This window comes from Purpureocillium takamizusanense, chromosome 5 (genome assembly GCF_022605165.1).
Source record: "Purpureocillium takamizusanense chromosome 5, complete sequence".
Classification (NCBI taxonomy): domain Eukaryota; kingdom Fungi; phylum Ascomycota; class Sordariomycetes; order Hypocreales; family Ophiocordycipitaceae; genus Purpureocillium; species Purpureocillium takamizusanense.
Genome location: NC_063072.1, coordinates 1,187,763 through 1,207,179, shown reverse-complemented (window position 1 = coordinate 1,207,179; position 19,417 = coordinate 1,187,763). Strand labels below are relative to the sequence as shown.

The 19,417-nt window shown below is 58.7% G+C and overlaps 9 protein-coding genes across 12 annotated transcripts; 4 read left to right on the top strand and 5 right to left on the bottom strand.

Moving 5' to 3' along the window:
- Positions 1-167: 167 nt before the first annotated feature.
- Positions 168-1,590, top strand: RRP42 (Exosome complex component rrp42). Its single transcript, XM_047987288.1, has 2 exons — positions 168-743; positions 801-1,590. Exons 1-2 carry the CDS (start codon positions 273-275, stop codon positions 1,410-1,412), a joined length of 1,083 nt encoding a protein of 360 aa, XP_047843272.1. The 5' UTR covers positions 168-272; the 3' UTR covers positions 1,413-1,590.
- On the bottom strand, positions 1,439-2,566 carry JDV02_005944 (uncharacterized protein). Its single transcript, XM_047987287.1, has 2 exons — positions 2,042-2,566; positions 1,439-1,953 (listed from the first exon to the last, which is right to left on the bottom strand). The coding sequence occupies exons 1-2, from the start codon at positions 2,396-2,398 to the stop codon at positions 1,561-1,563; spliced, it is 750 nt and encodes a 249-aa protein (XP_047843271.1). The 5' UTR covers positions 2,399-2,566; the 3' UTR covers positions 1,439-1,560.
- Positions 2,567-2,883: 317 nt separating this feature from the next.
- On the top strand, positions 2,884-4,079 carry CYC1 (iso-1-cytochrome c). The gene is made up of 3 exons (XM_047987286.1): positions 2,884-3,043; positions 3,499-3,784; positions 3,880-4,079. Exons 1-3 carry the CDS (start codon positions 3,034-3,036, stop codon positions 3,902-3,904), a joined length of 321 nt encoding a protein of 106 aa, XP_047843270.1. The 5' UTR covers positions 2,884-3,033; the 3' UTR covers positions 3,905-4,079.
- Positions 4,080-4,360: 281 nt separating this feature from the next.
- On the bottom strand, positions 4,361-6,716 carry RIX7 (Ribosome biogenesis ATPase rix7). The gene has a single exon (XM_047987285.1). The coding sequence runs from the start codon at positions 6,676-6,678 to the stop codon at positions 4,468-4,470; it is 2,211 nt and encodes a 736-aa protein (XP_047843269.1). The 5' UTR covers positions 6,679-6,716; the 3' UTR covers positions 4,361-4,467.
- Positions 6,717-7,494: 778 nt separating this feature from the next.
- Positions 7,495-9,103, top strand: VPS20 (Vacuolar protein sorting-associated protein 20). Its single transcript, XM_047987284.1, has 3 exons — positions 7,495-7,596; positions 7,739-8,102; positions 8,187-9,103. Exons 1-3 carry the CDS (start codon positions 7,559-7,561, stop codon positions 8,403-8,405), a joined length of 621 nt encoding a protein of 206 aa, XP_047843268.1. The 5' UTR covers positions 7,495-7,558; the 3' UTR covers positions 8,406-9,103.
- JDV02_005940 (Protein-ribulosamine 3-kinase) lies at positions 8,528-10,052 on the bottom strand. The gene is made up of 3 exons (XM_047987283.1): positions 9,643-10,052; positions 8,850-9,573; positions 8,528-8,729 (listed from the first exon to the last, which is right to left on the bottom strand). The coding sequence occupies exons 1-3, from the start codon at positions 9,833-9,835 to the stop codon at positions 8,630-8,632; spliced, it is 1,017 nt and encodes a 338-aa protein (XP_047843267.1). The 5' UTR covers positions 9,836-10,052; the 3' UTR covers positions 8,528-8,629.
- An 836-nt stretch (positions 10,053-10,888) lies between these two features.
- On the bottom strand, positions 10,889-11,197 carry JDV02_005939 (Protein-ribulosamine 3-kinase; the record flags this gene model as incomplete). Its single annotated transcript, XM_047987282.1, has 1 exon — positions 10,889-11,197. One exon carries the CDS (start codon positions 11,195-11,197, stop codon positions 10,889-10,891), a length of 309 nt encoding a protein of 102 aa, XP_047843266.1.
- A 2,325-nt stretch (positions 11,198-13,522) lies between these two features.
- On the bottom strand, positions 13,523-16,093 carry LSC2 (succinate--CoA ligase beta chain). Its single transcript, XM_047987281.1, has 4 exons — positions 15,740-16,093; positions 15,558-15,653; positions 14,321-15,470; positions 13,523-14,263 (listed from the first exon to the last, which is right to left on the bottom strand). The coding sequence occupies exons 1-4, from the start codon at positions 15,791-15,793 to the stop codon at positions 14,220-14,222; spliced, it is 1,344 nt and encodes a 447-aa protein (XP_047843265.1). The 5' UTR covers positions 15,794-16,093; the 3' UTR covers positions 13,523-14,219.
- An 876-nt stretch (positions 16,094-16,969) lies between these two features.
- JDV02_005937 (uncharacterized protein) lies at positions 16,970-19,361 on the top strand. 4 transcript variants are annotated; one of them, XM_047987277.1, is made up of 5 exons: positions 16,970-17,233; positions 17,395-17,869; positions 17,926-17,994; positions 18,051-18,751; positions 18,811-19,361. In XM_047987277.1, the coding sequence occupies exons 1-5, from the start codon at positions 17,089-17,091 to the stop codon at positions 18,948-18,950; spliced, it is 1,530 nt and encodes a 509-aa protein (XP_047843261.1). In that variant the 5' UTR covers positions 16,970-17,088; the 3' UTR covers positions 18,951-19,361. The 4 variants fall into 4 exon arrangements, with proteins under 4 accessions (XP_047843261.1, XP_047843262.1, XP_047843263.1 ...); XM_047987278.1 differs by having other exon boundaries at positions 18,051-19,361; XM_047987279.1 differs by having other exon boundaries at positions 17,395-17,994.
- The last annotated feature ends 56 nt before the right edge of the window (positions 19,362-19,417 follow it).

Sequence of the window (19,417 nt, the reverse complement as noted above, 5' to 3'; positions counted from 1 at the left end):
ATGGTGGCAGCGGCCTAAAGGCGACAGCCAGTACGACGTGTGTGCTTGCGCCGTCCAGACTTCCAAGTTGCCAGCCGACAGGGCTATGGTGTTGCGCCCCACCACATGTGCAACCCCACATCTTATCGCTCACCTCGGTGAGAGCTCAACCTGGTTATCGCATTTCAGAACTTTCAACATCAACTACAGGTAGTGAGCCGCGCTCAATTGCCGCTCGCCTGCGACCAACTTCAAGAGAGCTCTGCGAGCCGTGCCGCAGGATTTCCCTCATCATGGCTACTCAACAGACTCTGCTGTCCCCGGCGGAGCTGGCCTACCTCCACAGCTCTCTTGCCCTGCGCCCACCGATCCGTCCCGACGGCCGTGCGCCGACACAATTCCGTCCACTCACAGGAGAGACGGGTATCCTGCCCGGCACCAACGGCAGCGCGCGAGTATGCTTCTCGGATGGCACAGAGGCGATTGTGGGAGTCAAGGCGGAGATCGAGAAGACGGCCGGCGCGTTGACGAGCGAGGAGCTTGAGGGAGGGGATGTGCAGCGGGGCGGCGCCAACGGCGACGAGGAGAAGGTGAAGGCGAGGGGCGACTGGCTGGAGATGACGGTCGAGATCCCGGGGCAGCGTGACGACGACGCGGCGACGGTGTTCCTGGCGGAGATGCTGCGCGAGGCACTCCTGGCAGATGGCGAGTTTGTCAAGAAATTGTGGATCAACAGGCGATTCCACTGGCGGTTATACCTCGACGTCAGTCCTCCCTCCTAACGAAGGAAACGATACGTTTGCTGACTCCTTTCGCATCAGGTCCTGTTGATATCGCCGCCACTGTCATACCCTCTGCCTCTCCTCTCGCTCACCACACACCTAGCACTTCTGGCGACCAGGCTACCGCGATTAAAATCCGAGGGCGACGAGGACCCTATGTTCGACGACGACTGGGAGGCGTCCACGTTCCTGTATCCCCGTGAAGTGGCCGTCGCAGGGTCCCGCCCCCCCATCACGCTTCTGGTGGTGGCCGTGGGCGACAATATCATCTTCGACCCGGCGAAGGAGGAGCTCGCTGTTGCGGAGTCGGCCCTCGCCGTGTCCGTGGCGGAGGTTCGGGGTGAGAAGGGACAGGGCGACATGGACGTCGACTCAGGCCGCGAGCTACGATTACTGTCCATGCGGACTGTCGACCCACCCTCCAGGTTAACGCCGCCAGGTGTGCCCAATTCCGCAAACGTGGCGGGCACCGGGGCGTCGCAACCCAAGCCACAGATCAAGTTCGACGGACGGCCCGAGGAGGGGGTGTGGAAGGCGCCGCTGGGTGGCACAAAGTTTGCGGTTTTGGAAAGCATCATACGAGCGGTGTTGGAAAAGGGTGGCGTGGCACACGAGGTCCTGGACGGCTTGGATGGCGTCGACCTGGCATAGAGTTCACGTTGGAATTCGGAGCTTGAGGGGAATTGTTTGAGCTCATCATTCGGGGAGCATGCTGAGATCAATTTTGTTATTATGATACAGGCGAATTCTGCTGGGTCAAGATTCTCCAGCACCGCACGTCTGCTCCTACGATATCCTCCTACAATATACCAAACCACTTCTTCCGCTGCTCCGGCTTCGCCTCTTGTTCTTGCTTGGGGGGGAGTTCGCGGCCGAGGGCCGTCGCCTCGAGCTCATCGACCGTGCGGTTGTCGTCCTTGCCGAATACCATGGTGACGGGGTCCTTGGCCTCGATGCCGTGCGTCTTCATGTAGTATTGACGCTTGGCGACGTCGTCGAGGTGACGGGTGCGGTGCTCCCTGGCCTTGTCGGCCTTGTCCTTCTCGTGCATGACGATGACATTTTTCCACTGGGCGAAGAAGTAGGTGGGCTGGGCCCAGAGGTCCGAGATGGACGGCACCAGGTCCTTGAAGGGTGAGTTGTAGGCGTAGTTGAGGAAGAAGGTGTAGAGGCCCATGGCCAGCAGCGCGCCCTGCAAGATGAGGCATGTTAGTTAGCTCGTAGACAAAACCCTCAGCCATAATCCCCTCTCTCCGTCGCGGGTAGGAAGCCCACAGTACCATTGTGATGAACGTGTGGAGGATTCGGCTGTGCCAGAACCAGTGTGCCCAGGAGCCCTGCGGCGCCATGAGTCCCGGATAGTCCCTCTTGTCCTGGGCGGAGATCTCGTCGGGTGTGAGCTCGGGCCCGTAGTGCCGCGGCATCGAGTTGCGCTTGAGGCGCGAGCCGTGCGATGGTGGGTTGAACTTTGCCGGCTTCTCGAGGACTATGGGCTTGTGCGGCTTGCCTGCGCCGCCGCCGTTGGAGGTCGAGACGAAGCGAACGAGGATGTTTTGCGACAGCGGGATGCGCACGCCGCGCCAGAGCGGGCCCTGAAGCGGGAGCAGGAACCGCGGGATAACGGCCCTCGACGCCATGGTCCTCCTAGCGAATTGATTGAGACGGCTTCGATGGAGGAGAAGGTTTGTTGGCTACCGCTGTGTGCAGGTGCGGTGAATCGCAGCAACCGGAGGCGGTGGGCAAAACTCGTGATGGCCTCGCTCACCTAGAGCTTCTTTTCTTCTCGAAGGTCCCTGGGTCCAGGCCCGCCCACTGGGGTTGTTGACCAGCCCAAGCCAGCGCAAGGGCAGAAAGGGCGGTTTGCCGAGCTTTCGCCGGTGCCCACCCAAATGGGGCAAACGCGGCCGCAGGCGACGTTCCACCCGTTGTATCCGAGTTCACCCGGGCAAGCGGCTGTGGCTGGCCACGAGACTGTGTAATTGGCGGCCTGCTATTGGCCAACTCGGCGCCACATGTGGCTCAGGTCCAATTGCGCCGCGCCGGAGGCTCCTGCGCTAGTTTCTCCATGCTGTCATAAACTCATCGGCATGCGCTCAGGATTTTTTCCTTGAATCTCTCCTTCCCTCCCCTTAACCAACAAGTCAAGATCCTCACACTGTCCAAGGACTGTCTTTATCGACGCGCTCTTTGGCATCCTCCCTTTCTTTTCGAACGACCTTTACGACCCTTTTGATTCCCACGTTTTATTTTTCCCAACCCACATCTAATCACAATGGCTGGCGGTAAGTGTGTCATTCGTTACTCGTCCTCTTGTGTGAGAAAAAAAGAGTTTCGCCGGAACAGCCGAGGTCAACAGGCGCTTGGCATGGCAACGCCCACCATTGAGCCCGCCCGACGCCATATACAACGGCCGCGTTGCATGCGCTTTGCGGCTAGCGGGCGGCGTCGTGTCTGCCCTGTCTGGCGGAGCTGGGAGGTGTCATTTTCGGCGGCATCGTGGTCGGCTTACGGGAGGGCGCGCCGCGTCATTTTCCGAAGCGACGACGAACTCCCGCTTCGCCTTCAGCTCACTGCGACGGCTCGCGATGCAAGGGCAGCGGTGTCTGGACACCTGTTCGTTGCGATCGTCGGTGCGGCCGCCGCGCGCACCTTCGGGCCCTTGCGCTGTTCCGGGAGAGGACGCTGACAAAGGATTCGTTGTGTAAGAATTTCTTGTGCTGACATATAACTCCCCCAGGTGACACCAAGAAGGGCGCCTCCCTCTTCAAGACGCGTTGCGCGCAGTGCCACACCGTCGAGGCTGGCGGCGGCAACAAGATCGGCCCGGCCCTGCACGGCCTCTTCGGCCGCAAGACTGGCTCCGTCGACGGCTACTCGTACACGGATGCCAACAAGCAGAAGGGCATCACCTGGGACGACGGCACCCTGTTCGAGTACCTCGAGAACCCCAAGAAGTACATCCCCGGCACCAAGATGGCCTTTGGCGGCCTGAAGAAGGAGAAGGACAGGAAGGACCTGATTGCGTACGTTTTCTCCTCTGCATTGTCCATCTCGGACACCCCCCCTTTCCACGTCTGCCGGCTTGCGAAGAACCGCCTTGACTGACATTACCCTGCAGCTATCTGAAGGAGTCCACCGCTTAAGCGACCCAGTGGCGGTACGTGGCGGTGTGTATAACGATACCAACCATCTTTCCAGTTTTGTGATAGACGGGGGACGCGGCGATTGTACTATAGAGCAACTAGAATAGTTGAGACGCACCATCACTGCGTGCTTGTTGTACTACACGATACAAAGAAACTCCTCTTTTCGGCGGGATTCACGCCAGCGCCAAGACGCAGCATTTACAGTGACCAAGTGCCTCGGGGCCAGGCACCGCGGGCTCAATCGGCCTCGGCGGATTCCTTCAAAAGTTGAATGCCCTGGCTGCGTGCGTAGTATTAGTAGTAGCTCGACGCCGGGCAAACCCTGTTCAGCCACTCCCGCAGCGGGTGGCAACGTACCCCAGCAAGGACTACGGCATAAAACGGAACAGTTCGTGGCAGCGCCTTTGAGCCTGTCGGCTCGAAATGCCAAGGCCGTGATTTGCAAGGTGGCAAGGCTCTATATTTTACATTCGTCGCCGTTGGGGGTATTTAACATGATATCTAAACAGGCTCCGTCTATAGATTGCTCGCTGCGGAACTCCTCACAAGTACAAGCACACCTAAGCAGACCGCAGCCGATACGAATTAGGGTCCCTGACACTCGCGCGCGTGTTATCCAGCGCGTGCTGCCAGTCCGCGGCATCGATGGTCTGCGGTCCGCAGCCGCCCGCCGCGGTCCACCTGTGGAGCGCGTTCTCGGCAGCCTTTGTGTGCAGCCCGCTGAGGTCTGCGCCGCTAAAGTTGGCGCACCGCGGGTCGAGCGCCACAGCGGCGAGCGCATCGAGCTCACCCTGCGAAGCATCCTCGTGGTTCGTGCGGTAGACGGCGCGCAGGATGTCGACGCGCTCGGTGGGCGTCGGCAGATCAACGAGGAGCTGAACGCTCAGACGGCCGGGCCGGAGCATAGCTTCGTCGATCATCTCCGGGCGGTTGGTCGTGCCGATGACGTAGATGCCCGTACGATCCTGTGCGCCATCAAGCTCGGTGAGCAGGGCGTTGACGACACGCGCGCCGGAATCGGTGGACGAGTTGTTGCGCGGAGGCACTATAGAGTCCATCTCGTCGAAGAAGAGGATGCAGGGCGCCGAGGAGCGCGCTCGCTGGAATAGCTCTCGTACGGCGCGCTCTGATTCACCCACGTACTTGTTGAGCAGCTCGGGACCGTTGATTAGGATGAAGCTGGCCTGGGCCTCGTTGGCGACGGCTTGCGCGACCAGCGTCTTGCCACAGCCGGGAGGGCCCCAGAGAAGGACACCCGCCGGGCGACTGAGACCGAACTTGCGATACAGATCTGGGTTCTTGATTGGTCCAATGATGGACGTCTGGAGTTGCTTGCGAGCCTCCTCCATAGCGCCGACCTGATCCCAAGTGACGCTCGGTATCACCGTGAACCCTTCTTTCCTCAGCGACGGGGTGAAGCTGGCGATGGCCGCCTTGAAGTCGTCCATGGTAACTGTGGCTGGGCCTCGTGCATCTTCACCCACGTGAGAACTTGCGTCGCCGTCCAGAAGTACAAGGTCTCCATTGGCAAGGTCAGGGTGATCCCGTCCCATGATCGGGGAGAATAAGCGCCACGGGATGCTTTCGGAAAGATTCCGTTCGGCAGCCCTCAGCCCTGCCAGCTTCGTGACAGCGGCTATATCAGCGCCAACATATGCATGCGTAATGTTGGCTAGTGCTGCCAGGTCGACATCATCTGCCACGGACAAGTGCCTAGTGCAAATATCGAGGATCTTGCGCCGTGCCGCGTAGTCCGGTATCCGGATCTGGAGCGTCTGCTCGAGGAGGCCGTACTCGCGTATGGCAGGATCAACATCCACGAGCTTGGAAGTTGTAGCCGTGACAAGGACCCGACCCTGTTGCAGACTGGTCAGACGCCTCATCTGGGCCGCGAGATATCTCCGCGCCTGGCTGTGATGATCGCCATGGGTCGAGGCGCCGGGTCTAGATATGTACTGATCGATGTCGTCGATGAAGACGATGCTCCGCTCGAGGCTAATCGCTGTGTCGAATGCTTCTGCAAGACTCTTCTCCATGCGCTCGGGATTGTCGAAGCAGCCGTCGAGGACAACCAAGGAGGCACAGAGCTGTGAAGCCAGGCTCTTGACGGCGGTCCTCTTTCCCATACCCGCAGGCCCGGAAATGAGGACTCCAGACACACGTGGTCCGTAGGACATGTCCCGCGGGAGAAGTGCATGCCAGGTAAGCTTGCAAAGCTCACACAGCACATCGTCAATGCCGCCCACGGGGTTTGGGCTAAGGCTTTCGCCGCGCTCGACCGTGAACGGTGTGGGTTTTTGTGTCTTTTTCAGAGGCATCTTCTCCTCTTTGCCCGGTGTGGTTACCTCGACAGCCGGAGTCTCGGTTCCGCTGGCACGATCCTCCTTTGCATCGCCATCAGCCTGGAGGCGACGCTTCTTCGACACAGGCTGGTCACCGACCGGGTCGGTCGGTTTGGCGTTGGTCTTCCACAACTTGGTCATCTGGCGGTTGAGGAGGAATCGTTCATCTTGTGGCTTCGCAGGTTCGGGAGCGTCGAGGGCGGCTTCGGAATCGTCCGACTCGTCGTCTTGTGCTTCCTGCTTGCGAATCTGCAGGACGCGGTCAATGGCATCCTCGAGTGGGCGCTTTTTGAGCCTCGCAATGCTCGAATTCGATCGCTTTATGGCGTCGTAAGCGCTGGAGACTGTGGTGAATTGCGCATCGAGCTTGTTCAAGATTTGATAGACATCCCGCTCGAGGTTATTGCGGAAGCCTATCCGAGGCGGCATGGCGGGCGCAAAAAAATTGGGAAGGGCGAGGTTGCGATCTCCACGAGAAATTTGGCGGGGTCTACGAAATGCCTTTTGTAGGGGGGTTGCGCTAACACTTATACTATGTATGCTGGGGAGGTGCCCCGCACTCTGCGATGTTGACAGAGGAAGGAACGGGAGCAAAGCTAATACTAAGGTCCTTGGCCTGGCCGTATTTACATCTTGTCTTGCCTTGCATTGCCTTAATTATAATGGCAGGCCCGTCTAGGGGGCTTCAGGCAAGAATGCAATAGGTAGTGCGAGGCTGGCTACTACGTTACTTCGTCTGCCGGCCTGCCTGTGCGGAGTGGCCCTCGGGCAAGTTCCAAGACATGAGCACTGGAGCATTGTGATTAATACGCAAGGTATTGAGTATAGAATACTGAGCTGAGTCGACCGAATGTGTTCTCCTGAGCTGGAGGAGTCGAGACAGTATTGTCATGACCCAACTTTGTGCTTTGGAGCATACCTCAAATGGCGCTCTCGTTTCTACATTTCTCTCGTGTCAAAAAGCCATCTCGTCCCCTGCGCAGCATGATTGTAGCCTCCAAGTCAGGCATGTCTCGATCTGATTGAGCGAAGCCCAAATCCGAGAGCTCGCCGTATGAACGCAGGACCAAGTGGGCGAACAAAATTAATGCGTCATTACTGCACGGCTCCTGCCGCCAGGTCTGTACTGGACCTTTTTGGACCCGATAACTAACGGCACACCAGGCGTGCAGGCGGCTCCATTCCACCACCCGCCTCCAAAAGCGCCGCAATGACGATTGTCCGCCACCGCGCGACAACCCACCTCCGACACACCGCACACCCGACCACCGGTGACTCTGCGGCGGGACCGGCGCCGGCGCACGACACCATGGGCGGCAACTCGAGCAAAGTGACGGCCCAAGACAAGTACGTAAAGCTCCTTCGCTCCATATCCCTGACCGCGCCGCGCGTTGCAGCTACGGGCAGTGCGGGGGACGGCCAAGCAGTCGCGTGCCTGCGACACCTAGCCGAGGAGCTCACACTGACGCGCGGCAATCAAACATTGCAGGGCCATTCTGGACCTCAAGATCCAGCGGGACCGGCTACACCAGTATCAGCGGCGCATCACGGTGCTGACGGACAAGGAGACGGACGTGGCGCGGCAGATGCTGGCGCGCGGCGATAAGAAACGCGCCCTGCTGGCCCTGCGCCGCAAGAAGTACCAGGAGACGCTGCTGGCCAAGACGGACGCCCAGCTCGAGCAGCTTGAGAGGCTGACTTCGAGCGTCGAGTTCGCCCAGATCCAAAAGGACGTCGTCTTTGGCCTGCAGCAGGGCACGAGGGTTCTGCAAGAGATTCACGCCGAGATGGGCGGCATTGACAAGGTTGAGAAACTCATGGGCGAGACGGCTGACGCCATCGCCTACCAAAAGGCACGTGTGCTCTCTTACTGCCCTGCACTTGACAAAGGGTCCCGTTCGGAAGCCGCAAATGCAAAAGACTGACTATTTGAATAGGAAGTCAGCGAGATGCTTGGAGGCCGCATCTCCAACCAGGACGAAGAGGACGTCGAGGACGAGCTTGCCGCGCTACAGGCCGAGGTCGCCGGCCAGGGCGTCGCCCAGCAGCTGCCGTCGGTTCCCCACGCGAACGTGCCCGAGCCGGAGTTGCGCGCCGACGGTGAGACCACTGCAGCGGCTAAACAGCCGGAGAGGCAGGCGATGCTGGCGTCATGACACAGGCCACGGGATGATTTACTGGCGCGCACGGAGCGACGTCATTGCTGGAATGGGATAGTGGTGACGCATGATAGAGGCGGGCGGGCAACGGCGATGACACACACACTACAGCGCGCACTCTCGATACACACGGCGTTTAGTATTTATCCTTTGAATCTTTTACTATTCCTTTGACTATTATGATCCGATTACCCGCCATCTTGGGTCCGAGGTATCTAGCATCAGCTGTCGCCGTACTTGGCAATGAGCTTGCGCATAATGGACATGGCGCCGCCACGGTAGCCGCCACCGAACATGGCAAAGTGGTTTAGGTGATGGTATCTGCCCGACCAAAGTCCATCAGTTTGCAAACGGATACGTGTATATTATGTGTGTGCGTGGGTGGGTAGGTGATGAGTGGGTGGCCGTGCCAAGTTGGACGGGGTTTTGATGCAAACTCACAGCTCGTACAGCGCGAGGCGGTCTTCCCACTCGTTCCTGGGCTCCGCCTTGGGCACGAGATCGTTGTACTCGCTCCAGAAGGCGGCCCCGAAGCCGCCAAACATGCGCATGATTCCAAGCTCGTACTCGGCGTGGCCGTAGACGGCCGAAGGGTCAAACACGACCTCCTCGACGCCACCGCCCGCCGAGGACCCCCCGATGCGCCCACGGCCGTGGTTCCCGCTCCAGAGGTCGCCGTGCACGACGACGGGCACCGGGGCCGGGCGCAGGCGGTCGCCGCCGAGGAGCCGCGGCACGACGCGCGCGGCGACGGCCTCGACGGCGTCTTCGAGGGCGGCGTCGGACCCGCCCCCCTGATTGCGAAGGGCGGCGCGCAGGATGGCACGCAGCCGGTTGTCGGCGTAGAAGTCGGCCCATGAGGCGCGCCAGCCGTTGTCCTGCGCCGTCTCGCCGCAGCAGGTCCGCACGGGGAAGCCGAACATGGGCGCGTCTAAACCGTCGGGCACGGGGGCGGGCGTTGTGTGCAGCCTCGCGAGCTTGGCGGCGAGGGAGAGACCCGAGCCGCGGTCACCACTACTACCACCGGCCGACGAGGACCCCAGGTCAAGGAAGTCGGTGGCAAGAAAGAAGCCTCCCGAGCGATTAGACAGGGCGCCGTGGGCGTACGATTTGGGACAGAAGTTGGGGACAGTGTCGTGTATGGCGTTGAGCGAGGTGTGCTCGCCTTGCGTGTTTGATGGCCACGCACGTCAACACATCATCATCATTGGTCGGGACGGGAGCGTCGACGGACCACGGAACATGAGCTCGGCATCCTTGCCGGTGCCCGTCTTGACAAAGTAGTGCCTCTGCTGGCCATCACCAACCGTCGTCGACAGCTTAAAGGTGGAGGCGAAGCCCGAGCCACCGTGCGTGGCAATGGTGGTGTGCGCTGCGTCGAGGTTGAGGGCCTTGAGGATGGCGGAGTCGACGGGGGGCGGTGCCATGGCGAGGGGGTGAGCCACCACGGGCTATGGTTGTGTCTGTCTGTGTTTTCGTCTGCCGCGTGCTTTGAGGCGAGAATGAGGATGAGGTTGAGGAATCAGTCATTGGGGGCGAGATGGGGTGACGTCAAGTGGCACAATAATGGCGGCCAGCATGTCACATTGCAGGCGACAGTAACAAATCGCGATGATGGACCTTATATATCCTTAGGTATGAACACAGCAAAAGGAGCGGATCAGAGGTTCAAAGAATCATGGGGTCGTTTCTCGCATTGGGTATTATAATTCAAGAACCATGCCATGCTACTCTATCATTTTTCCTGCCCATCACCGCAAGCCAGCAGCTCAACAGCCTGTAGAACGTACCAGCGCCCCCATCACAGTGCCCAGCGTGCCTCCCGTCCAGACCCACCATCCATAGCCACTAATCAACGCCGCCGTTCAAAGGAAAAAAGGACTTCTGAAAGGAGGGAGAGTTTTGCACGACATCTAGCATTTCCAGAAGCTGCTTGAAGGTGGTCTCCCGGAGACTCGGCCGGTTTTCAGTTCTGGAATTCAATGCCGGCGGAGCCGTGCTGCCCGTTCTTGCCGCTGACCGTCACCGCCGACAGTGGGGGAGACTCCACCGGTCGGGTCGCCGGGTGGGTGGCTGGCCCACCCCCGCGGTTCCAGGCCAGGGCTAAAGGTACAGGGCAAAATGCAGTGCGATAGGTACCTGAGCCTACCAGGCCCAAGGCGGTGACGGAGTTCCATGAATGCTGTACGACTTGTCGTGTGTGTCTCGTCACAGTCGGCTAATGGAAGCGGAATCGGGGAGAAGGGGATGTGCAAGCGTCCGAAAAGGACGAACAAGAAAACAAGTCGCCCGCAAAAGCATGCCGTGCTGGAATTAAAGTCCGAGATGGCTAGCGCTTCTACAAAGTATCACGCATTGGCGCTATATGGGTGTGTGAAGCACAGAGAGGTTGTGTATGTGGGTGTGTATGTGTGCATGTGCAAGTGCAAGTGCACAATGGGTAGAGCAGATGGGCAGATGGGCTCCGCATCTCACTGACTCTACTGCGGCGTCACGCGTTCAATGTGCGTCGTGGTCGTTATCGTCGTGCCGGGCTTCTCGGCGACGCTGCAGATGGAGAAGGAGTCGGAGTCGGCCGGCGTTGTGGAGCTTGGCCTACGACTCGCGTCGTCGAGAGCCCGGACGAACGGCCGCTGTTGTTGTTGCTGGGGTTGCCGTTGCCTGTGCTGCCGGGGCGCGACATCCGTGCCCAGGTTGTAGCAGTTGGCGCAGGGGCATGCCGAGGAAGTGTTGAGAGGCGGCGGAGGGGTGCAGTGGCGCGCGAACCAGCTGGATAATTGAGAAGGCATGGCGGGTGTGGTTGATGTGGGTTGATGTGAGCTGATGAGGGTTGTTGAAGCGCAGAGCAGAGAAAGTGTCGGCTGTACTAATGTACGTGAATTGCGACGCTGGCTGAGTCGAGAGTAGAAAGTAGAGAGTTGAAAGTTGAGAGTAGTAGAGAGCAGAGGGGATATCGGAGTGAACGATGGCTAAAACCCCAAGAGCCGACGATGATGCAGAGGGCACTCCAGGTTTATATATTTCGCCCTCCGTACCAATGCAATAACGACTCATGGGTGTCGCGGCCTTGTACGCCGGCGCATCCCCGCTGGTCCTGTCCGGCGTGGAGCTCCGACCGCGCGAGCGAGCGACCGGCAATTCGCGTTCAACGCACTTTCTAAGTTTTGATGTACGTACCAGGTGTATACAAGACAAGGGTATTACCCAGGTAGTGGTGCGGTGCCCGATTCAGACGGCCCAGCCAGGCGGGAGAGAAAAGTACGTGAGACCCAGGTCGGGGGCGCGTCCCACATTTCCCAGCTCAGAGAGCCTCTGGCGTGCGATTTCTTCACACCTCGGTGCAACCTTAGTAGCAAGCTGCTCACGTTTTACCTACTACCTACGTACCCAAGGTACCTTAGAGGCAGTGGAGGAGGTTATGGAGGAAGGAGCGCGCGCAATGCCCGAGCATTGCCGAGGGTAGCTGGGTTTGCCCTGTTTTGCGCCTTTCCGAGCCCCCTCATTGGGCGGCGGCAGTGGTTCCTTCCCTTGGGCTGTAACGACAACGACAATTCAACCTGCCGTTTTCTTCTCGACTCGCGCTGGGCATTGATAAGGTACCTAGGTAACTTGCTGAAGACGTGGGGACGGGAATCGTTCGTTGTATTGCGTTGTAGCACAAACCTGCAGTGGCGCTTTCCTCTTTCCTTTTTGGTCCCCTCTCTTCTTTCTTTATTCAGGGTGTTGTTTTTTCCAATTCTTTTCTTTTCCCATCTTTTCCGTCTCTTGCGTGGCCCTTGCAAGCACCGGCACGACCACTGCATGGCACTGAGACAACAAACTCGGGCCAAGTCAGACGCCGCCACCCGCCCTCCCGGCCGCCCGCTGCCGCATCTATCGTCATTCCCCCCCTGGCGAGCCGATGTCCGGGTTCCCAGCGGGCCCCACTCGGGCGTTTGTCGGGATTCGCACATTTTTTTTCCTCTCAGGGTGCCCACAGGGCTGCAGCAGTGGGCGGGCGGGCGAGCGGCTCTGTCATTGACAAGCCTAGCCACGGCCGGCACCCTGCCCGCGCCGCGACCGCCCTAGTCCCGGCGGACAATCGCCGGTCTACTACGTAAGTAGCCTTCTAGAAGCTCGCGAACGCACGCTCCCCCGTCGTGTTCCTGTACTAACTTATTAGTGGGCAGTCATACGTAGGTACTTCACGTATCGGGCAGGACACGCGGGAAAGGGACTCCATCCATGGTTGTTTCATTTCAATTGGAACCTTTTCTTCCCGCGCGGCTCGCCTCATCTGACGTGGATTGTTCGACTTGTTCCCGTTCTTTTTTTTTGTGCTTGCCTGCCTGCCCGCCTGGCCCTTGTTGTCGTGCCCGACGACCCTGCCACGACATGACATGGCATGACGTGACATGTACTGTCCTGTTTTGAGCCAAAAGGAGCCACCGTCATTGTCGTTGGCGTTGTTGCCGTGCCGGGGGAGCTCAATCAGGCACGCGCGACGGACGCCACATGCACGTCGACTGTAGGTCCGGTCTCCGAGCAAACGCCTCAAATGCATGTTTTGGGACAAGCACCTTTCCCCCCCCCTTTACCCCAAGCACTTACCTGTGCCCCGGATCTGTTGACGATGCGAGCGAGGGGGGGGTGAAGGCGAGGAGGATACGGATCTTCACTTGACACCGGACCCTGCCGCCGCGTCACCAGCGCACTTGTCGATTCTTCGTTCCTGTGCCGCTAGGAGCGAGTGACCGGTACCGAACGCAATCCAAGACAGCCAGATCAAGGCCCATACGGCCAAGACCATAGTCTGAACGACGGGGGTCGGAGCTTCGCCCCACATCCCGGAAGGGCCCCGACGAATCTCCCCGGCCCAGGCCCGCCGTCACTGGGTACGGACGAGCACTTGCCTGCCGCCAGGATATAGTATGCGAAGCTCGTCCCTCGGTATGTGTGTTTGCTTCGACCTCGTCCGCTCATGTTGTGCGTCGTCGTGACACCGCCTTCTGTCCGACTCCAACCGTCGTCACACAGTCTCCGTTGCGTCTTCTAGCAAACGCGCTCCCCCCCCCCCCAAAGGCTTGCTTCCTGTGCAACCTCGAGCACTTCGTACCCATGCCACCCGGCATTCCGGCCTGCATCCTGGCCTTCGGCTCCCTCGAGCCGCCGCTCCCTCTCTCCGACCCCCAAAGTTTGGTCGAGGTGGAACACGTATCAATTCTCTCAAGAAAAGAAGGTGCATAGAAGAAGCAAAGACCTCACTCTCGTTTCCGGTGTCGTTACACAATCTTGCTGCCTACATCCCGCCGTGTCATTTCGCTCATTAACCCAAAACGACTCTCACCTGTTGGCAACAACTCGTCACTCGTGTGCTCCGCCCCAGTTCCTCGATGCAAAGGTCCCTTGCAAGCTCCTCGCCACCAGGTTTAAGATCGATCCATCGCCTCACGTTGGCGAGACAGTTGACGGACCAGGGAGTTGACGAGGTTCTGCGCCCGCCCATGGTCGTCACCATCAGAGATCCTCGGGCGCTGAGACAGGTTCCACTTTCACGCACACGAGATTACATTGCCCGGCATCTCGGGAGGCGCCGGCAGCAGACACACAATTGACAGCCCTGTCACGTCTATAAAAAGTAAGCGTACTAGATCACCCAACACGTGTCTCCGACTCGTCCCAGCACGGGAAAGTTGATGCATGCTACAGCACAGTACACTCGCCACGCCCGACGCAGGCCCGGATCAAAAGACCTGCCCTTGCCCCTAATGAGATGTTACACGCAGTGTCTACCATTCGTACCGAGGCAGACATGCCCAACCCGCCCCTTCCTTAGATGCCCAGCGTGAACTCGACGCCGACGTCGATATCACGCGCTGCGGTCAAATGGTCAGCAAAACATCTCGACTCGTATGCATCAGAACCACACTTACCCAGCTTGACAACCTTGGACAGCTGCACCGCCTTCTCGGCCGCGTTTTGCAGGTCATCGATGGAGAAGATCTTCATGCCCGACTCGTTGATGAGCTTGTGCGCCTGCTCCACGTTGGTGCCCTGCAGACGCGCAATGATGGGGATCTTGAGATTCAGCGACTCGGCCGTGTTGATCAAGCCCTGCGCGATGGCGTCGCACCGCACGATACCGCCGAAGATGTTGACGAAAATGGCCGTCACCTTGGGGTCGCTGGTGATGAGCTCAAACGCCTCCTTGATGGCAGCAGGCGTCGCACCGCCACCGACATCGAGAAAGTTGGCCGGCTGGCCGCCGTTGAGCTTGATAATGTCCATGGTAGCCATGGCGAGGCCCGCGCCGTTGACCAGGCAGCCGATGTCACCATCCAGCTTGATGAAGTTGAGGTTTGACTGGGCAGCCCTGACCTCATCGGGGTCCTCCTGCGTCGTGTCGCGCCACTCAAAGACCTCCTTTTGGCGGAACTCGGCGTTGTCGTCGAAGCCGAACTTGGCGTCCATGCAAAGTACCTGGTGGTCTGAGGTCTCGGACAGGGGGTTGATCTCGATCTGCGTCATGTCGCGTTCGAGGAAAATCTTGTAGAGCTTCTGGATTGTGTCCTTGGCATCCTCGATGCACTGCTCACTGAACCCGAGGTTGGTGGCGATGCTGCGCGCCATGTCGTCCGTCACACCCTTGTTGATGTCAACGTAGGTGGTGTTGATGGCATCGGGAGTCTCCTTAGCGACCGTCTCGATATCCATGCCACCCTGAGACGAAGAGACGATTACGGGCGTCTGCGACCCACGGTCCATAAGGATGGCCAGGTAAAACTCGCGGCGCGCAAACTTGCGCTCGCAAATGTAGACGGAGTTGCAAAGTCGGCCGCCGGCGCCCGTCTGCTTCGTGATGAGCTTGTGACCGATCATCTGCTCAGCGAACATCTCTGCCTCGTGAGGCGAATAAATGACGCGGACACCGCCCTTGAGGCCGTTGTCGAAGGAGCCCTTGCCTCGGCCACCGGCGAGGACCTGGGCCTTGATGACCATGTCCTCGGTGCCGATCTCTTTGGCCACGTTCTTGGCCTCCTCGGCCGTCTTGGCTACGGAGCCCTTGGGAACGCCGACACCATACTATATGACGGACCAACAATTAGTATCTCGATGTTTCGTTCGCAAGACGAGGCATCCATGGCAGCCGGCGTGAGGTGTTCGATTTACCTTTCGCAGGAGGTCGGCCGACAGGTACTCGTGGATGCTCAAAGCGCGTCGTTGTTGCGCGACGCCGGGCAGCCTGACTGAAGGGGCGACCTGAAGCTATCGTGATGCCATGTGTTAGTAGCCACTTGTAGGGGGCTGGTTCGACGAGGTGCGAGAAAAAGACGCCCGGGCTATGAACGCACCTTGGTGGCATTCAGGGCCGAGGCCAGGGCGCGGCTGCGGCCTAGCTTGAACATTCTGAGTGGAGAGAGGCGATCGCCTTTGGGGACGTGGGGTATGGAAGGAAAACTCGCGATGACCGACGACGAGGGCAAAAGGACAGACGTTGCTTGCTTCGACGTTAAAGCAAACGAGCTCCATCAGAAACGATTCTGCCGCAAGCTCCAGCTGGACCCGAGTTTCGCCGGTGTGGTCCGGAAAAACATGGCCGCCGAGCCGCTAAAGCCGACCGAGCGCGCAAGCCCGTCGGTGAGCGTTGTGGGGGCGCCAGAGCTCTCTCTCTAGCTAGGCGGGAGTGGTGAAGCAAACCACCAAATTGTGCCCGGCCGTCATGCTACAAAAAGCCTTGGAACCAAAATCCCACCGTCTCATCAACGAGCTGCCAGCGACCCAGCAGTCGTCGTGTAGCGTCATTCGTCGCAACGGGCTTCCATTTCCTTGTGGGCTCTCATTTTACCGCCTCATGCGCCGCGTCACTGCATTCGGCTCTTGGGGCCGATGCTCCGATGCACCATTGCCGTCGTCTGGAGACGCCACATCTCCAACATCCTGCATCTCGTGCGACCCAGAACCCAGGCCCACCGGCGACTCGGACCCTGTCCAATCCCAGGGCTTGGTTCCCTCATGCATCTCGTACAATCACCACTCCCGACGCAGACGCAGAGTCAACTCTGCAACGGCTCGCAGGCACCCAAAAGGAAGTTGGCCGCGAACTGACCCTTGCACGGTCTGACGATCCTGTCCGCATCGTGCTCAGATGACAGCTGTGTAGCTTTTGCCCAGACGGTGCTTCAGCTATGGAAAGGCATACAGTACTCTCGACGGGCTCGTCAAAAGCCAATAGCAGGATGGGCTCGGAAGCGCAAAGAGACACTGCGCCGACTCGGCTCATAAGGTACTAGAGTTAGGGGCACAGGTAGGTAGTTAGGTATTCGGCAAGTGCGAAATACCTCGTCTTGCCTTGTTGGCAGTCGCAAGTTGTGTTAGTTGCACTTTCGCCCGTGGGGCACTGGCACCATGTATGAACCGGGGAGGAGCCCAACTAGCCCCAGGTCCGCACGAATCCTTGACGTGCGTAGCGTATGGTACTGTACAAAGCGCAGTATCAGGGTGCTTTCTCATGGTACTTTGAGTGCAGTCCTTTGTTCCACGAAACATGACGGTATGAAAACCAGCTGCGGGCTCCATCACTCCCCCAGCTTGTTGGTTCTTGTTCTCTTTCCCTTGATCACCGACGCCGTCCACCCCGTGCTGGCTTGTGTCTACCTTCGTCGCGGTGACGGTCTACGGCCGTGCCGCTGAACGCAACGTCATGCTCCTACGACTCGATCTCGTCTTTGCTGGCACCGTCCTTCTGTTCGCTGCACTTGTCTGGGCTCGGAATCGGGTAGCCGATGACCGTATACGGCGAGCAGGAGGCGCTCGCGCCCCGATCTTGGCTGGCAACTTTTTCTCAGGTATCTTGCCCGTTTCGTATGTAGATGATCCGCCGGAGGGGTTCAATGTTCTTGGCTCTCAGCCCGAGCTTGATTTCATGGGATCGAGCTTTCACAGAAGCAGCCGCGAACCAAGGCCAAAGCTCCCGTCTAGGGCGAACGTTGAGCTGATGAAACGACAGCATCGTGGTTCTATTTCAATGTAGGCAAGAATCAGCTTAGGAACAACTTACCAAATTGGTGTGACCAAACACTGGACGCCTTGCCGGGCAGCCAGCACGCTGCCGAGTTCAGCTTGACGGGCAAGAAGAGGGTGCTTATCACACGCGAGCCTGAGCAGATCAAGGCTGTTCTCGCGACGAAATTTGCCAGCTTCGGCCATGGCTCGCAGTGGCACAAACTCTGGGGCCCATTTCTCGGCGACGGCATCTTCGCCACCGACGGCCAGCAATGGCACAACAGTCGCAGCATGATCCGTCCCATGTTTGCAAGAGATAGGCTGCGCAACCTGACCATATTCGACTACTGTACGGACAAGCTACTCTCCAAGCTGCCACGCAACGGCGAGACAGTGGATCTCAAGAACTTGTTCTACAGATGGTCTCTAGACGCCGCGACAGAGTTTCTCCTGGGTGAAAACGTCAACAGCTTGGATAAGCAAGTCTAATCGAGCCCGACGCTGCCCACGGGAGGCTAACATGCTTCCTTTGCAGCCCCGTACATGGCGTTGCCAACGCGATGACCACCGCCCAGCGAATACAAATGTTGATTTTCGTCCTCAAGTGCGTTGACAGACAGTGATCTTGGAGCCCGTCGATAGACCGCTAACACTTGACAGTCCCATCGCGCCACTAATACCCAAGGGGGCCTACCTCAAAGCGATCGGATGCATCGAGTCTTTCATCGAACCTATCATTAGCCGGGCTTTGGCTCTTAGCGAGAATGAGTTGGACGAGCTTTCCAAACTGGATATTGACTTTACGTTTCTTCATAGCATCGCGAGATTTTCCAAGGAGCCAAAGGTCCTCCGTGATGAGATCATGTCTGTGTTGCTGGCGGCAAGAGACACGACTGCCGCTACCATGTCTTGGGCTGTGTACGAGCTGTCTAACTGCCCGGATGCTTGGACGCAGCTACGACGAGAGGTCATTGACGCGCTCGGGGTGGAGAAACGGCCGACTTACGAGACTCTGAAGAACCTAAAAAGCGTCAGAAACATACTCAACGAGACGCTACGCTTGCATCCAGTAGTTCCCCTCAACATGCGTCAAGCTTTGGAGACGACGGCGATTCCCGGCCCACCGGGTGAGCCAGATGTCGTGCTACTCAAGGGCGATACCGTCACGATCAACACATCAGGGTTACACAAGCGACGGGATTTGTACCCTCCCACATCGAAAACGTTCGCAGACCCTCTCACGTTCAGCCCGGACCGCTGGAATCACTGGACACCACGGCCGTGGACATATCTTCCGTTCAGTGGAGGCCCGAGAATATGCGTTGGCCAAAACTTTGCCCTCACCGAGATGGCGTATTGCCGTTGAGTGCTTCCTCGGGCGCGAAAATCACGGGTGTGGTTGTGCTGATTGACGATGCAGTGGTGCGCTTGGCTCAACACTTCGAACGGATCGCTTATCGCGGAGACTGGGCCTCGCAGGCAACGCGGGCTGACATTATTGCGACGCCAGCATTGGGGGTCCCCGTGGCCCTGTTTGAACCTTCGTCTCAGAACCATTAAGTTTCTAAGCCTCGAAGAAGGAGTTGGACCTGGGGCTTGCTACGAAGCCATCTTGGCCCGGCAGTCGCAGCCATTGAAAGGTCAAGTCAGGCGCCGTACTGTCTACTACGGAGGAGGATGTTCCTGGCTGAAGTTTTGTCCGTTGGAGGAGATATGCATACCATTGAGCTGGCTTGCATCCTATTTCCTATGTGGGCGTCGAGATCCGAAGGCAACGGGCAGAAGAAGGCGGGCGGAGAATCCTCACCAAGTCCGGCAAAGATACCGACCCTACGCGTTCAACAAAGGCGATATCACGGGTCTATGAGTGCCTTGTAGTAACCATGAACCTCCTGAGCCATGCTCAAGGGGGCTGTTGAGCACAGTGTGCCGCCGTCATGCACCTCCCACGATCCGATATCCGTCATCCGCCATCCGACTCGCGAGAGCCAAACTTCTTGGCGCCACGACAGCCAGGTCGCTTCCCC

Bases quoted from the DNA above. Each gene is read 5' to 3' on its own strand.
- VPS20 (XM_047987284.1), top strand. From the start codon at position 7,559: ATGGGCGGCAACTCGAGCAAAGTGACGGCCCAAGACAA. The intron at 7,597-7,738 runs GTACGTAAAGCT...CAAACATTGCAG, and splicing joins AAAGTGACGGCCCAAGACAA to GGCCATTCTGGACCTCAAGA. The intron at 8,103-8,186 runs GCACGTGTGCTC...CTATTTGAATAG, and splicing joins ACGCCATCGCCTACCAAAAG to GAAGTCAGCGAGATGCTTGG.
- JDV02_005944 (XM_047987287.1), bottom strand. From the start codon at position 2,398: ATGGCGTCGAGGGCCGTTATCCCGCGGTTCCTGCTCCCGCTTCAGGGC. The intron at 1,954-2,041 runs GTACTGTGGGCT...CTCATCTTGCAG, and splicing joins TCCACACGTTCATCACAATG to GGCGCGCTGCTGGCCATGGG.
- CYC1 (XM_047987286.1), top strand. The intron at 3,785-3,879 runs GTACGTTTTCTC...ATTACCCTGCAG, and splicing joins GACAGGAAGGACCTGATTGC to CTATCTGAAGGAGTCCACCG.
- RIX7 (XM_047987285.1), bottom strand. From the start codon at position 6,678: ATGCCGCCTCGGATAGGCTTCCGCAATAACCTCGAGCGGGATGTCTAT.
- JDV02_005940 (XM_047987283.1), bottom strand. From the start codon at position 9,835: ATGGCACCGCCCCCCGTCGACTCCGCCATCCTCAAGGCCCTCAACCTC. The intron at 9,574-9,642 runs GTCCGTCGACGC...CAAACACGCAAG, and splicing joins TGCCGAGCTCATGTTCCGTG to GCGAGCACACCTCGCTCAAC. The intron at 8,730-8,849 runs GTGAGTTTGCAT...TTGGTCGGGCAG, and splicing joins CGCCTCGCGCTGTACGAGCT to ATACCATCACCTAAACCACT.
- LSC2 (XM_047987281.1), bottom strand. From the start codon at position 15,793: ATGTTCAAGCTAGGCCGCAGCCGCGCCCTGGCCTCGGCCCTGAATGCC. The intron at 15,654-15,739 runs GTGCGTTCATAG...GCATCACGATAG, and splicing joins CGGCCCTGAATGCCACCAAG to CTTCAGGTCGCCCCTTCAGT. The intron at 15,471-15,557 runs GTAAATCGAACA...TCCGTCATATAG, and splicing joins CGGCCGACCTCCTGCGAAAG to TATGGTGTCGGCGTTCCCAA.
- JDV02_005937 (XM_047987277.1), top strand. From the start codon at position 17,089: ATGCTCCTACGACTCGATCTCGTCTTTGCTGGCACCGTCCTTCTGTTC. The intron at 17,995-18,050 runs GTGCGTTGACAG...AACACTTGACAG, and splicing joins ATGTTGATTTTCGTCCTCAA to TCCCATCGCGCCACTAATAC. The intron at 18,752-18,810 runs GTTGAGTGCTTC...TTGACGATGCAG, and splicing joins CACCGAGATGGCGTATTGCC to TGGTGCGCTTGGCTCAACAC.
- RRP42 (XM_047987288.1), top strand. From the start codon at position 273: ATGGCTACTCAACAGACTCTGCTGTCCCCGGCGGAGCTGGCCTACCTC. The intron at 744-800 runs GTCAGTCCTCCC...CTTTCGCATCAG, and splicing joins ACTGGCGGTTATACCTCGAC to GTCCTGTTGATATCGCCGCC.